Below are 18,738 nucleotides of genomic sequence, written 5' to 3'. Positions count from 1 at the left end.
GGTAGAGTCTTTCTATTTCAACTGTGCTCCTGCCTGCGCTGCTGTCGATATGTGTTTTCCGGTATGTTTTCCCGTATCTCCCTTGAAAGAGGAGGGACAATTTGTTGTGGCCAAGATATTTGAATAGGTTGCATGCGGACAGTGTTGCCACATTGAATTACTTCACGGGCTTCGCCGTGCACTGATTCACTCGTCAAGACCAAACGACTGAATGACAAATTGGCAACACAACCGAGCTCATTCTCTTATTTTCCCAAAGCAAAGGGAAGGTTTCCTCCGTAAGAGAGTGGCGGAAGTGGGGACGAAGTATGTTTCACATATTTTCCGAGAGCACACTTGAAATAGAAAAGCTTTAGGATTTCACATTGTTGGGCATTCCAAAAATTCACAGCATGTCTCAGGGATTATTGCTCAAATAACTCTCTGATGTAAACTATGCATGACGTTATTTACATCACAGTCTTGTACGAGATTATTTATAATAATAAATGGTAATTATATTTTCTGAGGATTCCTTAAAAGTCACAGCATATCTCAGAGAAGTGTTTTACCTTTATTATTTAAGTAACCCATTGACATACATAATCTGCATGTGACATTTGTGACATTTTTTCTTCATTGTGATAACATCTGTGCTGAGTTTGAGATTACACAAAATAACTTTCTTCATTCCTAATTTCTGTGAATTTAGTTTAAAGTGGATTGTCCTGTACGCAAGTTGGCATTCTGACCTTCTCAAAAAAAAGTAAGAAAAACACAGGTACTTTTTTTTTTTTTTTTTTTTACTATTTTTATTCATACACTCATGGAATACAAACGTGATTTGTTCTTCAGTTACACAGTCGTAGAAGACAGACAGTACTGACACACATTCCTACAGTCAGTCATTTCGTCGGGTTCTATTCGAGTACATGGCAGCCGGTTTTCAATTTAAAGGGGATCAAGCATGGTAACTATCTATCATTATACGCATAAATCTTTTCTATATTTTTTATTCACAAATACCTTACCAACTGACAATAAGAGGACTCTTATAATTTCCTTCATAGGTTTAGATTAATTTTCATAAATTCTAAACCTTACAAGCAGTGGCGGCACTTAAAAAAAACGTCGGTAAAATATCAATTTGTGCAAGCTGAGGGAAGAAATCTTTATATAGTTCTCAGAAAGCTATGCAGAAGGGTTGGCACTTTGGCTAAGTTTCCTTCCCTGAGCTAGTTAGCGATAAAAGTTTAAAATTTTTCCGACGTCACTGTTTTCAAGAGCCGCTACTTCTTATAAATCTATATCACTTCATGTCTCCACCACTATTACCGGTACTTATGAGCTATGTATTACTTTATACTGTAGTAGAAAGACTAAATTTTTACTATGTTACTGTCATATTAATGGATAATCACTTAGATTGTACTGAATTTACGTCTTATGAACAATACTTTTGTACAGTCAAACTCCCAATCATCTGAAGTTTAAGTTAAATTTAAGCACAATTCCTACCTATATATTAAAATGCTATTCGTGGTTAAGAAAACTTTTTATGTTTGTGGCCAATTTTTCTTGACAATGATATCTCGAAAACCACAAACTCTACAGACATGCCATTTTCATTAATCGACTGCAAATTTTGTGTAGATCGTTCAGTTCTAATTTAATATTTAAAAAAATGACTATTATTTTTTTATTGCATTCTTTAGAGGTACACTGGAAGTATTGAAATTTTAAAAAGCATCATATCCTATAAGTTATACATTCCAATACCATACATTTGTATGCGGGGTTAGTATATCTCTCTGGCATTTGTTTCATGGCCAAATGATAATGAGAAAATAAGGAAAACCATTTCTCCAGGCAGTGTAAGATGAATCTTTATTGTTTGGAGTGTTTTGCCCAATGAACACCATATATCACTGGCATTATAATTAATTGTGTTTGTAATGTATTTGTTTATTACATACTACATGCAAGAAGAAAGAAAACACTAATCATACATGAATTAGAAACTCCAACCGGGATAGGCTCAAATCTTGGAAACGGTGCGAGATATTGAAAAAATAATCGAAAAACTCTCCCGTTTATGATACCCCTTGCCGATTTTTTAAAATCAAGACGTCCTTCATTTATGTCTGTAAAGGGACATGTACAGATGTTGTAGGGAATGACAACGAGATTCATGCTCATATGTGATTGATGCGCTGTGTAGAGAGCGCAGATTCAACTAGTTACTTATGAAAATAATACGAAACACATTGTAAAAGAGGCTGACTTTTCCCAGGCACAATCATACCATGGCACTATATTAAGGAATTTACATTCTCTTCAGCTCTTAGAATTTATCCTGATCTATAGTTCCGATGATAATTTTGTTCCATCGTTTCGGTTTCCCTCATATATTTAAACGATGTAATGTTGTGAAATATGTGTAATTTCTAAAAAAGAATTAGCTTTTTTGTATACAGATGTAAGTACCCCATTCTTCTATCCGAACCTTAGAAATAGATGTGGCTACTGCAGAATATTAAAGGATAGCCATGATGCCTGAAAATTCCAGTATCTTTGTAATATTGTAAAAATTCAATAATATCTTAATGTGCCATGTTTTATGTGTCTGTAATACTGTTTTACAGATATCAAATATTACTTTTAATAGCACTCAAGAAACGCTTTGTTAAACAAAATATGAACAATATCAGGTAAAGAAATCTTCCAATTCTTAAAGTCTCTGAAAATTGCTTTTTGGGGCCGCCAGTGTGTAGAGTTTCCAGACCCATCTAGGATTAAAATTTTCTTTACCTCCACCATTCAATGCTTGCAAAATAAATTACAAATTTCATTGAAAACGTTTTTAAAACTATGCATGATAATTAACAATCAGTAGTGTAGATTGAGAATATACCGTCATCATACATATTACGACATCAAATATAATATCAGTTTGGACAGAGGGCATAGTTAATCTATTAACGCATTAAGTAAATTCATTCTACATTTCATTTTTTTAACGTAAAATACCTTAGACAAGTACATATTAGGTATCGGAATGTAAGTGTGTGCAGTGCTTTACTTATGGAGGATAAAACGGCGGCCATACTTACGCTATTTATGTTTTCCATTTGCTTCTTACACGTAACTCTTTCCTTGTAAAGTAATAGATTTTCATTTTTATGCTGAGCCATTCTAAATCTGCACACAATCGATTATCATATTTCAATATTACTTGAAAACAATTCATGTTTCGTATTTTTTACACTTACATACCTTTCCTTTTCTTTCACAGTCACACTTGCTTTTAATTGTTACTACTAATAGTATCAGCAAAGCAGCAGCTATAAGAACTAAAGCAATAAAAATTGCCATCAATACCATATTAATAGGTTCTTTTAGTACTTCGCCACAGACAAAGCTATCATTATCCCTGAGAGGTCTTCCAATAACACTAAAGGGTTCAGCACAGTAAGATGACACCCCAAGCTCTATCGATCTTTCCAATGCTACGTTAGCAAATTCTTGAAGATCACAATCACATACCCAATAATTTTCTGACAAATCCAAAACTTTAAGATTTTCCAAGTGTTCCAGGAATGTTACGTCTAATGTGGTAAGTTCATTTTTGGATAAATCCATTTTAGACAATAAGGTTGCATTTGTTGCAACTTCAGATACATTTGTAATGTTACAGTCCCTTAAGCTAAGATGTTCTATACTAGGCAGGACATTAAGAAATGTTAGATCGAATACGGTGAAGTTATTTCCGTCTAAATATAAGTTAGTTAAACTAGTCAATGGCGTCCAAATTTTTTGTTCGAAACTGCTAAGGGAACAAGATTGTAACATTAACACTTGAAGATTTGACATTGAAGCAAATAGCCCAGGTATTATATCTTTTAAAGGATTGTGTGATAAATGTAATATTTCCAAATTACTGAGGTTCTGTTCTGGATTGCTGGAAATTTCACTAATCTGAGAAAAAACTATATTGAGTACTCTTAGTGCTACAAGAGGAGCAAATAATTTCATGTCGAGCGTGGTTAATGGGTTGTACGATAAATCAAGTCGTTCCAATTTGCTGAGACCGACAAAAATTTCAAGTGGTAAATGTGTCAAATTGCAGTGATCCAAATTTAGTAATTTCAAATTTACAAGTGATTTAAATGTTCCTGTATGTACCGTTGTAAGAGAGTTGTACGACAGATGTAGTGTAACTAGCGTTCTCATATTGGTAAAAGTGTTATTCGGAAGATACAAAAGATTGCAATGTGTCAAAATGATATCGTTCAAATTAGTCAAGTAACCAAAGATACTAGCGCCTACCAAACGTAACGGATTATGGGAGAGTTTAATATGTTTCAAGGACTGTGTTTCCGAAAAGGTACTGTCCGATATGTGTTCCAAGGAGCAATTAGATATGTCGATTCTTAGAAGCTTAGTAAGCGTACGAAATAATTTTACTGGTATTATTTTCAAAGGATTGTGTGATAAATCAAGTTCATTCAATCTTCGTAATCGTGAAAACATGCCACTTGATATGTGAGATAAATTACAGTCTCTTAAGTGCAATGTGTTAAGACTAGTCAAGGAATCAAATGTATTGTTCAATAATTCTGTTAGCGGATTATGAGAAAGAATAAGCGTTTGCAGTGATACCAAGCCCGTAAATGTTTGATTGGATAATCGTGTGAGCTTATTTTCTTTCAAGTTCAAAAGGGTTAAATTTTGTAAGTGGTTAAAAAGTCCGGATTCAAATTCACTAATCTGGTTATAAGACAAAATTAGGTTCTTTAAAGATACAAGATTTGAGAATAAATCTTGTGGTAGTAAGAGTAGACTACAATTTGACATATCTAGCCACTGAAGTGTACGTAAATTTGCAAATATCCGGTTGTCAACATTTACGAGCGGGTTATCAGGTACTTGAAGATGTTTCAAGAGTTTTAACTTCGAAAATATCCTTGCTGGGAGATTTCGAAGGCTACAGTTCCCCATTGTAAGTCCTTGAAGAGTTGGAACATGTTGAAAAATATTTTCACTCACTTCATGCAGCGGATTATTAGAAATATCAATGTATTGAAGCCTTCTGTAGTTTTTCAACACATTCCCATTTAGGTCTGAGATATTGTTTGAGGAGAGAAGCAAATTGCTTGTATGCTTGTCTATTCCCGTAGGTACATGATGCAAACTCAACTGTGTACAGTCAGTCACATTAGTACTGGTTCCAAACTGGCAGAAACATATATTTGGACACCTGATAGCTGCGCAAATGCCGAAAGATGCGCTTGTTATCACTAAAAACAGCCAAATTGAAGTCATCTTCAGGATGCCCTATTTTAACCTGAAATAAAGATATCAAAATTAATATATTACATAAGTTTAATTATAAAAAGAATCTTTCTTTATAGTTTCCCATAAAATAATACGAGACGATATTTGTAACGAAATAGAGCTCTTCCAATAGAATCAGGTACTCTTGCAATATGAGACATCATTTTCACGGTATCTTTTCGAAATAAGACAGCCTTAATTCTTATTTCATGGATGGCCAACCCAAACTGAATTTTTGTGTGAAATACCCTTAGCTGAAAAACTTGTGTACTGATATGTATAAGAAAATGACTTCAAAACAAAAAATTCCTATAAAAATGCTTCTTGTGGTGCAACATAAAACAAGATCAAGGAACGTAGACAACATTAACGATGAAGTTATAAATTTCAATACATTGCAATAGACGATGCACTACCTTACTACTCGAATAGTTAATTTTTTTAACTTCTATGCTCATATTTACCAAAATATAGGCCTATTGGTCTTCAGATCTTAAAAGTCTATCGGCATTAAAACATGTATACATTTTTTGGCGATCCTAAGTTCACTATTGCCATACAGTCTTCTGTGCGGAACTTTAGACCTTGGGCTCCCGGAATTTCAAGTCAGAAAATGTCCACGTTTAGATATTTACGAATAGTTAGTACCAAAGTATAACATTTAGGGAATTATTAGAGGATCCATGGTATGCCATTGTGAATAAATTTTACCCTCTTGGTTTAATGCGATCAGAAACTGAAATATTACCTGGTTTGTCATTAACTTTATCCGATCTATAAGATAGATGTCCTAGAAGGCGCCAATGGTTATAGAGAATGCCATTGTTGAAAAAATACCCGCTGCTCCTTTCTGGGCATCACATTAATTTAATTTGAAATCATCATTGTTCTGAAATTTCATGGACAGTATGACGGAGCATATATACCGTTTTTCCATTCCTTTAAATTGATATTTATGTTTAAATTGCGTTTTTGGATTCTGAGCATAAGTATGTATGAGCATTTGTAACTAAAAAAAGTTACACATTTTATGTTTGGCTCAGTTCTTAAATCCTCAGTTAATAAAGGTAAAACGTGTAATACCAGAAATAGTAAATGAAGGGCATTTCAGTAAACTTTCACGCTACCAACTTATTAATAAATCAGTACCCGCATGGCGGAAGTTTTAACTTAGTGTATTCGTGACAGACCAGCAAGATGGGAAAGATGTGACGCGATGTGATCAGAAAGATATGACGCGAATATTGTAACAAATTAATTGTCGAGCTTATTACTGTTGTATTGAATATTATTTTATTTCAATTATTCTGTTTCATATACTTGTACCGGATTTCATTCTCTGTACGGTACTTTCGTTGGTTGATCTAACAAGATTAAACAACAAAAAAAAAGAGTTCATGAATGGTACAGTACGTGTTTCGGAAAAAGTACAAGAAGCTAGTCATAAATTAGTCAAGCTTATTGTACAGACCAAAAAATCAAAGAGAATAGTTGAGATATTGTTAATTCCATCTTGTAAAGAGATGATGATAATAGCCCTAGTTTAGAAGTTATCATTCGCTTTGTATATAATAATAATAATAATAATAATAATAATAATAATAATAATAATAATAATAATAATAATAATAATAATAATAATAATAATAATAGTCTAATAATAATAATAATAATAATAATAATAATATGTTGGATAATTATAATGTACATAATTACAATGTATATTCAACGTAGAAAAGCGCACAGGTTTGAGGGAAATTACTTTTTGGTGTGTTGTGCTAAATTATAGATAACTTCTGCTGTGCCGCGAGTAAAAAAATGCAGAACACTGCAATAACTCATGAAGTCTTAAAATATGCCATGTAGGAATGTATACATACCAATGGACGAACAGAAAGTCGATTGACGCACAGACAGAAGACGTCAAAAAGAAGTTTCTGTACGTATGGTCCATGAAACATTTGAGTCGGTTGAAACATCGAATTCTAGTGAATTCTAGGGCCTCAAATAGTGTATCTTGTTTACTATCGTCTCTACTATATTTCATTCAGAAGTTAAAAGTTGGAAATTTGCAACACGTCGATTGTGGCCAGAGGCTGATTGTAAAACAAACCGTTTAAGACAGTTTGTTTTCCTTTTTATTATTATTATTATTACTGATCAACCCTGTAGTCATTCCTTCATGTTTGACTGATTTTAACAACAAGCAGCTGGGATGGTTGGAAATCCTCATAAAAGGTACCCACCAAAATTCTATCACAATCGAATAATTTTAAATGAAAGGTATCAAGTCACCTTTCCTATGTTTCCTAGACCACGCGGGGAAAAGGGTGTTAACTTTACTCCCTTGCTTTCAGCTGCTTTTAAACCGAAGTAGCGGGTATGATTAGTAAGCCTCAGAAAAATGTATGCCATATTAAAAAAGAATCAAATATTTTATTTACGAAAGATATCCTGGAGAATATACAGTGTTTGTATCTAACCCTGAATACTTCACTTATTTTAACTTCATGCAGTGAGAACCTTTGGAAAAATACATAGGAAAATGCACCATATTGCTTCAAAATATTTTTTTAAATGAAATTTATCTCGTTAGCTATCTTTAAATCGTGAGGATGGAGGTAAATTTATCCTTTTATTCCTGATAGACTTTAACCCAAAACAGTGAGGATTAAAGAATGTCCCAGATAAAAACTAAGTGATGTTATATCAAAATACAACAATTTTCGTTATCGGGAATTTTCTTATCGTTTTATTTAAGTAAGAAAACTTAGAAATTTGGGGGAATTTACTCCTTTACTGATATCGACCAGAGCAAACAAGTGTTTAAAAGTGCACATTTGTATTATAAAGCTAAAAACTTTTATTAATATGTTCAATTGTAAAAGTGGGTGGTCTCGTGCCAAAACGGACTAACTACATTTTGGTCGTAATTGAGAAAGAATGGCATTTGTGTTGAGAACTGAAAAATTTATCATGCAAGAATACACTTATCACGACAATTTACTCCACGAATGTCATACTAAAGAACCTACATATTTCGTTCATTCTGGCACGATAAAACTTTCGGGTTGCAAGATAAATGTCACTCTATATCAATTTCATCCAAGATTTACTTACAAGGGAATTTAGGGAGAAAGCACTCGCCTGAAGAGAAATTAAGCATGCCATTTGAAAGACCAATTCATGCTGATTACAACAAGCTGATAAAATTCCTGTAGACCTACTGTTGAGAACTTTTTGAAAGATTCAGCATTAAATGCAGGATTGCATCTTCTAGTGACCTACCTTTATTATGCAGCCTGATAGTTTGAACTTGCTACTGCTTCATCACAAGCGACCGTTCACAAACAAATTGTCCATTGCAAGGTGGATGACAAATGGCAAAGACGTAATGGTTCAGAATATTTTATATCAAAGAACTTAACACGATTTGTACAACCATTTCATATGTTTGGATTCCGGCTAATCAAAGATTATGGCAGGAGATTTGTACATAGCATGAAACTTCTTTATCCGGACATATACCAACGAAACAATCAAATAAAGTTCGTGTTCATACTAATGAATTAGTTCCGATCGCCGCGATACATTACATTGTTTCAGTTTGAGTTCCACAAGGCAGGTTACCAAACAAATTTTAGGTTATACGAACTGTTTGAACTGTTCCCTAGACAGATGCAGCGCAATTGCACATATAAAATGTTCATGGTGCAAGGAAGTCTTGTGCTTGCAACATTTCTTCATAGAACATAAGAGCAACAATGATCAAGTTTCATCTCTAATCTATCATTGTTGTGAACAGTACAATGACTAAGTTTAACTAGCAAACCTGTTGGTTATTTTAGAAACAAAGCTTTTTTCTGTTAACTCCAATAGATTTCAATTTGTGTGTCAATATTCGTTGCTAATAATGTTGCCCTTAACGCGTTTAAATGCTCATATACTCATTTTTTTTATATACAAACTTCCAAGTTGAATCTCTTGAACAGTTCTCAATAGTACAGGAATTTTATTAGCTTGTTGAAGTCAGCATGAATTGGTCTTTCAAATGGCATGCTAAGGTTTCCTACAGGCGAGTGCTTTCTCTCAAACTTTCCTTGTTAGTCCGTATTGGCATGGAACTCCACCCGCCGATTAGTTTCTGCAACTGTGATTTGAAATATGTTATGTATTTCAATTATGTTATGTGCTATATTAAAATGTGTCGTTTAATAGGTTGTAAATATATTTTTATTTGTTGTATAAATAAGTTACATCCAAACTTTATAGTTTTTACTTATTATTTGCATGTTTATTTGTTCCTCAAGTGGTGACATCATTTCAACACTAAGAACGAAAATACAGGGCTAGCATATATGATTCGTTCATTTTGAAAAGACAATATTTTCAAAAGTATTACAGTACATACATGAAAGATACATATCAAAAGAACCACAAACTCACCAATTTATACACCTTCTACAAATGTTCATCAATATGTGCCCCTTTGGTGACACGACATACGTCCACATGATACTCGACGTCCTTTTTCTTGCTTTCCCTCCATTTTCGACAGGTACTAACCGCATACTGCCTCATTACCACACCCGATCGGAAAGATAATGGACTCATGCTACCACAAAATACAAACTTCTTGGTGATTTTTTGATTGTTTTCATACATCGTTCATGTGTGTACGCGTAATACGTTTGAAAATGTAGCCTTTTCAAAACGAATAAATAATTTATGCTAACCTTGTACAGCGGTGGACACTTCTAAATGGTACACCTTAGCCGTAAATCTCCATATGTCTGTACCATTTAGAAGTGTCCACCGCTGTACAAGGAATAAGTATGATTGTATTTTTATGATTTGACCATTTTGTTATGATTTTGTTTTATAATTTGATATGGCATTAGGTAATATGAGAATTATCATCTTGCCTAAAAATGGCGGAACGTCTTATCATGGAGACATCAATGGCTGATAAACCGTTAGGCGACATCAAGTTCCAGTAACGTCGGATAACTTTGACGAGAGTTATCGTGGAACAGTCGGACAGAGACACAAATATCAGTCGAGCCTAATGGTAGAAGCTTCGCTATGCTTGCGTTATAAACACAATGCGAAACTCGCAAGAAGCAGGATACATGTGTTTGCGTAGTAGTCATGAGTTCGGTTCTTAAGCCGCGATTTTTAACTTTCCGAACGGGTGCTGACGCTTCGCTGCTTATAAATAAAACGCCTAATTTCTGATTTAAAAGAAAACCGATCAAATAGGTTAGTGGTTTCGAACTGGAGGCTCCCCATTGAAAGATATTAAAGACGATTATGGGGGATACTGACATAATATGAAATGTAAATTATTTATAAACTGCAAAGGCGTCACATTTTATTATTATTATACTGCCGCGATTATTTAAATTTTGTATTGAACAAAACTCAAACTAAACATTGCAATTTTCGTTTTCCATTTCAAATGAAGAGTATATACCAAAAATGAGCTATTGATGCTGTTGTGTAGTTCCTTAAACACATTTACAGATGCATAAATTGAATTTATAAAAATGAGTCACGTGACAGAGCTATTACCATAGGATAATATAGTATGCAAAGAAGGAATGGTCAAAATTGTTGGTCAGCACGGAAAGAGGGGGTAATTATTTCTCTGTGTAATCTTCAAATGTATTTAGCAATATTGTCCAATGGAAAGAATCAGCGAACTATTTAATTAACAGATATTACAATCAAATATCTAATTCATTGAAGAATAATTTAATTGAAAACTGAAAGTGGCTCAATTGTCTTGCAATTTATATGAACATTCTTTACGCCTAAAAAAAAACGCTCCTATCAAACCCGGTACTTAGGGTCTTCGTTACAGCGAAATTAAACTACCGCTAATTTTAGAGTTTTTCTGTAATATCTTCAAAACAAATAAAAAATATTCGAAAAGCAGAAACGTAGTGAACTAAAAAATACGATTTTGCATGTGATACCTTTACCGCAATTCACGCATCTGCTTTTTGTATGCCGCTATTTACAGAACCCGCAAAAAAAAAAAAAAAAATGCTAATTATATCTACAGTTGCAAATCGAAAGCAGATATATGAGTTGTGATAACGGTATCACATGCAAAATCGTATTGTCTAGTTCACTACGTTTCTACTTTTCGAATATATTTATTTGTTTTGAAGATATTACAGAAAAACTCGAAAATTAGCGGTAGTTTAATTTCGCTGTAGTGAAGACCCTTAAATTCAGAAACTTGTAACGACATCACAGTTCAAATTATTTGAAGAAATAATTCTCCGAAGTTACATTCGTTTATGAATACAGTATTTCATTATTGTTTCATAATGTTACACCTCTCGATCTTCGATATGTCGTACACCTAAAGAGCCTAAAACAGATATTGATAAATAATTATTCAATACGTATGCACCCTTACCTGAAATCGATTGGTTGGTTGTCTGATTTGTAGTTAGCATCCTATTTAGCACCGAGCCGATATAAGACATGAACCTAAAGCTTAATGTGGGATCAAAACGTCATGAGCTCCCACGCCAAAAGTACGAACGCTAATCATATAGTATAACCACGACAGAGTTCTTCCCTGAAATCAACAGGGACTCACATGCTCTTTTTTTGCTTTCATTGCATGAAAGTGTAATTTCGAAATTTCTTCATGTGAGATATAAGCCCAAATAGTGTTTTGTTAAGTCTTACGTACAGCTTGTGTTCAAAACTACGTTTTTTTTTTTTTTTAACTATAGAAAGGTGAATAAATTTAAATTATGAAATATCTGAAAATATAGAAAATATGATACTTTCATTAGGAAATAATGGTAACATATTAGAAATCAAACTCGAATATTCGAGTTTGAGTAGTGAAATTCATTAATCCACTATAAAATTGTGTTGTAATGCTCTAGAGTTAAAACCACAGTATTTAAGATATTGTAAATTATTCATTGCAGCTTAGAAAAATTCAAGATTGCTAAGAAAACTCCAACTGACCAACGCAGTATATTTATTTTCAGATTATATAAACCTATTTGTGTTACAGTGTGTCTGAAGAGGGCTATGTTATTTAGCCGAAAACTATAACACAAATATTTAATCTTAAAATATATATACTGCTTTGGTAAGTTGGAGTTTTATTAGAAATACTTAAGGTACTTCCATATCACTAGGCCGCCAGGGTCAGACCAGATCTAAGAAGGAGATGCAGACCCGGGTGACCTGGACAAAGTCCGTTACTCAACGTACCCGGACAAAAATCGTGATCCAAGTAACCCGAACAAAAGTCGTTACTCAAGTGACCCGGATAAAAGTAGTTATACAAGTGACACAGACAAAAATAGTTATCCAAGTGACCCTGACAAAGTCGTTACTCAAGTAATCTTGTGACCAGTGCCGTCACTGTCTGTAGTGTTGCCAAGAGACTATATTTTTCTTTTCTTTTGAAGAAATATTGTCTCGTGTTGATTCTCGAAGAACTTTTTTCCCCTCTCTTTATTTCGATTCTCAGAAAGCTTTTCTCGTCTTGTCTCTTTTTGAAAATTTATGCACAAAATTTATGGTCTAATTTATTTATTTATTTATTTATTTATTTTTTTTTTGAATTTAATCTAGAACTTATCAGAACCCTTCCGTATCGAGAGAGTTCCACAAAGGGCGTGATATAACTACATTTGTTAAACTATATTTGTTATTGGAGCATATTGCGTAATGATTTTTATATATTTAAACATCATGAATGCTCTTCATGATGTTGATACTAGCACTTTATCAATTTATAAAGAAATGAAATGAATACGTACCACGTTTATGATAGCTAGGCTAAAGGAGACGGTGATGATGATAACTGGTGGAAATTGTGGAATAAAGAAAGTGGGGCAAACGGGAGAACTCCGAGAAAACCTACGTACACAGTATTTGTCCACCACAAAGTTCACTTGGCGCGAGCGGGAGTGAACCTAAGACCCCATGCACCAGAGGTAAACAGTCTACCGTTCAACTACCGCGTTTATCAATTTATAGTTTTTTATGCTATGACTCATGTAACATTAAACAATGTTCGAGATCTAAGTCTTGGATGAACTAGTGTGGTCCATGAGACTCGAGAAATAGCTCGTCTCGTCTCAATTTTCGTCTCGAAACTGAGACGAGAATTGTGGATGTTTCTTGTTTCGTCCCGTATTTATAAAGGTTCCTCTCCTCTCGTTTCCTATAAAAGAAAAGGGATTTCTCGTCTCATGGACAAGATTAACCGTTTGCAAAATCGTTAAGACATGATTATATTTTTTTCATCATATACAGGGTGGCCCAAAAGAAGGTATATACAATACGTTGATCAAGTATAACATTCTAGTTTATGAGTTTATTTGCTTCGACTCTTCCGAGCTTCAGATGTAAGTAAAAACAGATTTAAGAACAAATAATAAAGAAACTAAGTCTACCTGATGGATAACAATAAGAAATTATATAAAATGCAGTACGGTACTGAATATATACTTTTGGGCCACCCTGTATTGTACCTACGGTCTCACCAAAGTAAAGATTGGACATGTGCAGTACTGAATTATAAGGAAATTTTGCATTTACGTACGTACAATATTTGGTTTAATGTTCTATTTCCATTCAATGTTGTTTCAAAGAAAACACGAATATAAATGTACACTCATGTCCAAAATTATTGTCGCATGTCTATAAATATGTTGTTGTAGGAATACAGTTTGATAATGAATTCGCCCGGTATTTCTTATAGTGTTAGTATGTGTATAGTTGGCAAAGACATATATGTGGCAAATTTCATTTCAAAAGAGCAGTAAAAAGAACAATAAAACTAAAATAAAACTTTCTTGTCCATTTAGCGACCTTTTGTTTTACTCATTCTAATTTTCCTATTTATAATTCTTTTCCTATGCAATTTACCACAAATATATATTTCCCGATTATACACATAGTTTCAGTATTAAAAGCACCCTGCAAAATCATTAGCAAATTATATTGTTACAAGAAGACGGTTATAGATATGGGACAATCATTTTGGACATGAGTGTACTTTAGCAGTGATGTCTTTAGAATCACTTTTGAATCAAAGTACCCTACTCTCATCACATTTGTCTCGACTGACAAAATTTTCCGAGTAGTGGCTTACACTTTAAATGAAGATAATGAAAAATCACGTATTAATATGCTTACTTCGTGTATACTGTTCTCTACGCGTTAACACAGAATGAAAGACAAATTCGAAGTTTTTACGTAACACAGGAGTGCATATCAGTATAAATAATCTGTATGCTTCAAATTATACTGCTTCACTTCGGTACATGGCAGAAATTGGCAACGGTCTATCTATTTATGGAATACTGTCTATGGAATTATATATCTGAATAAATAATTAAATTTTTAAAAAATTAACAAGTGAGTAATGATTTTTTAAAAAAAACTGTTCGTGTATAATACTTACCGATGTTCCGTCTACTTTGTCACTACACATACTTCCATAGAAAGGAAACATCAGATACAGCAAACGTATGGTGAAAAGGGATGATCACGTCTAAAAAGCTTATGGCTCATTCGAAAATTTTACTCATTAGGTAAACATTAGGTCACGAAGTTAACTGACGGAAGATTTAGTTCCTCGTAAAATCTTTATTTCGCGATTTGTAAATATAAAAAGATTGTCATGATAGAGTTAGATGGACAACATACTAGTCCAAGTGAGTTAGAACGATATTATGCTCGTCCAAGCAAGTTAGAAAGATATCATACTAGTCTAATGAGTTAGAAGAATAGCATGTTAGTTCAAGTGAGATAAAAAGATAAAATGCTAGTTCAAGTGAGTTAAAATAAGAACACGCTATTCCAAATGAGTTAAAAGAATAACAAGGTAGTCCAAGTGAATTAGAAGAATAACATGCTAGTCCAGGTGAATTAGAAGAATAATATGCTAGTCCAAGTGAGTTAGAAGATTAACATGCTAGTCCAAGTGAGTTAAAACAATAGCATGCTAGTCCAAGTGAATTAGGATAACATGCTAGTTCAAGTGAATTAAATGGGTAATATGTTAGTCTAAGAGGACTAAAAGGATAGCATAGTAGTCTAAGTAACAGAAGAATAGCATGCTAGTCTGAGTTATAAGAATAATATACTAGTCTAAGTGAATTAAAAGGATAACATGGTAGACCAAGTGAATTAAAATAGTAGTATGGTAATCTAAGTGTTTTAAAAGGATAATATGTTAGTCCAAGTGATAAGAGAATAGAATACGAGTCTACGTCAGTTAGAAGAATAACATGCTAGTCTACGTCAGTTAGAAGAATAACATGCTGGTCTAAGTGAGTTAGAAGAATAACATGCTAGTCTAAGTGAGTTAGAAGGTTAACTTGCTAGTCTAAGTGAGTTAGAAGGATAACTTGCTAGTCTAAGTGAGTTAGAAGAATAACATGCTAGTCTAAGTGAGTTAGAAGAATAACATGCTAGTCTAAGTGAGTTAGAAGGATAACATGCTAGTCTAAGTGAGTTAGAAGAATAACATGCTAGTCTAAGTGAGTTAGAAGGATAACATGCTAGTCTAAGTGAGTTAGAAGGATAACATGCTAGTCTAAGTGAGTTAGAAGGATAACTTGCTAGTCGAAGTGAGTAAAAGCGGTAGTATGCTAGTCCATCAGATACGTACTATATACTAACTTACAACTTCAATTTTGGCATCTCATAGAAATAATAGCTGAATACGATATGCAGAATGCCTTGTTAGGACTAGAAATTACGTATATTAATAGTAGTTAATACGTTATGCGAGTATATAAACTAGATCTACCGAAAACAGCATATTGATGTTTAAAGGATTTGAGTTTAACTTGTTAAGATGCTGAATACCTGTGATGTCTTATTTTCTTTTTCAGCCCGTTAATTTATACGGAGAACTACTTTCTTCATTTTTTGTTTCGAAATGAACTGAAATTTTGACAATTTAATTTGATTTATTTTTCTATTTATTTTTTAATATTTATAAATAAAATTTAAATCAAGGAAAATTGTTTGTTTAAAAAAAACAAGGGACATCTACGAGGCAACTAGACTTGAAGAAGAATTTCGTAAAATGAAACCACTAACAATATGTTCACTTCAAACAAACGAGAACAATCCTTTCCTATGTAGTTCAATGGGCTAGAAAACAAAGATAGCGCAAGTAATTTACGCCATTTTATTACCAAGCCTTAAGGACTGTATAGTTCACTTTATTAACGGCTCAAAATCTAGAATAGAGTTAAGAACATAAACGTCTATATAACCACAGTTTTTTAAAAATATTTTAGAGTAGTTTAGAGCAAAGATGGCGAGGGAGGACTAGAATAGCGTAATAGGAGGAACTTATAAACAATGAACTTTAGAATTAGGAATTAGATTTCTTAATTTTAGGTACCTATAGCTATGATAGCCTGTCACATATGAGGGATAACATCCGTCGGCGATCACGCTATCCAGGTAATTGGAAAGGAAAGAAGGGAGTGGCCTGTAACTATTATATTTGGTACCATCTCGACATTTTTTTATGTGAATGAGGGAAACTCAGGAAAACCACTCAAAACGGCTTACCTGAAAAAGCTTTTACATTTTTTCGGCTGAGTGTCCCCACTGGGAATTGAACCCGGGACTGCTCGCACCAAAGGCTAAAGTGTTAGCGACTACGCTATGCGAGGCCATGCAGAGCAGAGTAGTACAAGTTCAGGGTAGAGAGTTAGGTTGCAGCTGGTAGCGTTACATACTTTCTGTTAGGGATAGGTTAAGTTTTGTTTTAGCATTACGTCATTACTTTAGGAATTTATACATATTACTCTTTCTTTGGCGTATAATAGATTTATGCCGTAAACTTATTGACTCGTACGCGCCTTTGGTGTGGGAGACTCGGGTTCGATTCCCGGCGGTAGCTCATGTGGTTCGGATTCCACGTTAATCAGTAGGTCCACGTCTCATATAGCCTCGCTGCTGAAAGGGACGTTAAACTCAAAATCAACTCAACTCAACTCAAACTTATTGACTATAAAGAGGGAGAGAGAATTTGTACCTTACGAAAAATATAATAATGTATCACTAGTAACTTGTTTCTCTGCAGTAATACTATTTACTCCCATTTCTGTTTCAAATATCCAGTTAGATCCACGCAAGGATTAATGATAGTATTCATAGCCAAACTGTACGTATTCAATCACTTCAAAGTAAGAAGTTACCACAGTAGCATAACTAAACAGTACGTATCCAAAATCACCACACTTGTTTAAATAAAACACCAGTTCTTCGGAATTCAAGATTTCTTGAAACCACCCACAATTTCAGAACATTATAGATCTGATGTTCACTTCTTTCACTTAAGAAGAAATCACTGTTAAGATGCAAATTAACTGCTCAGTGGTATTTTTGCCTTAGCACAAACTACGACAAGAGATAGTTCATTACCTTCAATATAGCAGTAAGCAAATATCCAAAGTCACAATTGAACTTCAATTGTTTTGTGATTGAGTCCTCATTAAATTAATGGCATTATAACACTGTCACACATTACATGTATATTCATAGGATTGCAACTTAGAATTGTCTGCACTAGTTCTAAACTTAAAATTTGAGTAACCTTTGGTCCAAAATAACTTAAATTATTGAAATATTGAAATTCTTTCGTATAGTATCATCAAACACCTCACACTTGCTATTTCTGATGCTCCACCTTCATTGGCCGGCCAAAATAAAACTTAAAACACCATTATTAGAAAATATAGAATGTTAATTTCACTGAGAAGAACTAGAAGTAAAAGTATTGTGTCAAAGACCTCTTCGTTCCGTGTTTTAAGATGGATCTCAAATGTTGCAGACGGTGATAAAACTACTGAATTATTTCCTCGGTTCTTATCCCTCTTCACCCCGATGTTTCGTAGCTCAAGAGGAAGAAAGCAATATTCTCTTAAGGCTGTTACATCACATTACGTCAGTGAATCAAGGTCAGAAAATGAAGGAATGAACGTTAAAAATAAAATTTAAAAAGAAACACACACATATAACAACGAAGCCCCTTATTATGTCTTCTAATTGAAACCATCCTACTCCAATTTTACATGAACTGTGTATACACAGTCTAAGCGCAAAGAAGACGCAAAACAAACATGTTACATAGAAGCTCTAGATAACTGCCCAATTTAGAACAATCATCTCCTTTTTGAGAAAGATAAGAACAGCTTAAAACAAATAACTTTAAAAAAAAGTTTACGACGTATGCTTTAGATCTTAATTTTTTCATTCTTTTCTTATCAGTGATGTATAAATACAATAATGTTTATTGTCAAACAATAAAATGTTTATCGCGCGGTTGTAAAAAAAAAAAAAAAAAAAGAAAGAAAGAAAAAAGAAAAAAAGAAAAAGTCTAAACTTCCTTAAGAG

At 33.5% G+C, this 18,738-nt stretch overlaps 1 protein-coding gene across 1 annotated transcript; it reads right to left on the bottom strand.

The window, feature by feature from the left end:
- Window positions 1-783: 783 nt before the first annotated feature.
- Window positions 784-18,418, bottom strand: LOC145684060 (uncharacterized). Its single transcript, XM_081755901.1, has 2 exons — window positions 17,378-18,418; window positions 784-5,326 (listed from the first exon to the last, which is right to left on the bottom strand). The coding sequence occupies exon 2, from the start codon at window positions 5,302-5,304 to the stop codon at window positions 3,226-3,228; it is 2,079 nt and encodes a 692-aa protein (XP_081612027.1). The 5' UTR covers window positions 5,305-5,326; window positions 17,378-18,418; the 3' UTR covers window positions 784-3,225.
- Between the last annotated feature and the right edge of the window lie 320 nt (window positions 18,419-18,738).

Source organism: Thermobia domestica, chromosome 4 (genome assembly GCF_964235325.1).
Source record: "Thermobia domestica chromosome 4, izTheDome1.hap1.1, whole genome shotgun sequence".
NCBI classification, from domain to species: domain Eukaryota; kingdom Metazoa; phylum Arthropoda; class Insecta; order Zygentoma; family Lepismatidae; genus Thermobia; species Thermobia domestica.
The sequence above is the reverse complement of the archived record's forward strand: the minus strand, read 5'-3'. Positions and strand labels throughout refer to the sequence as shown.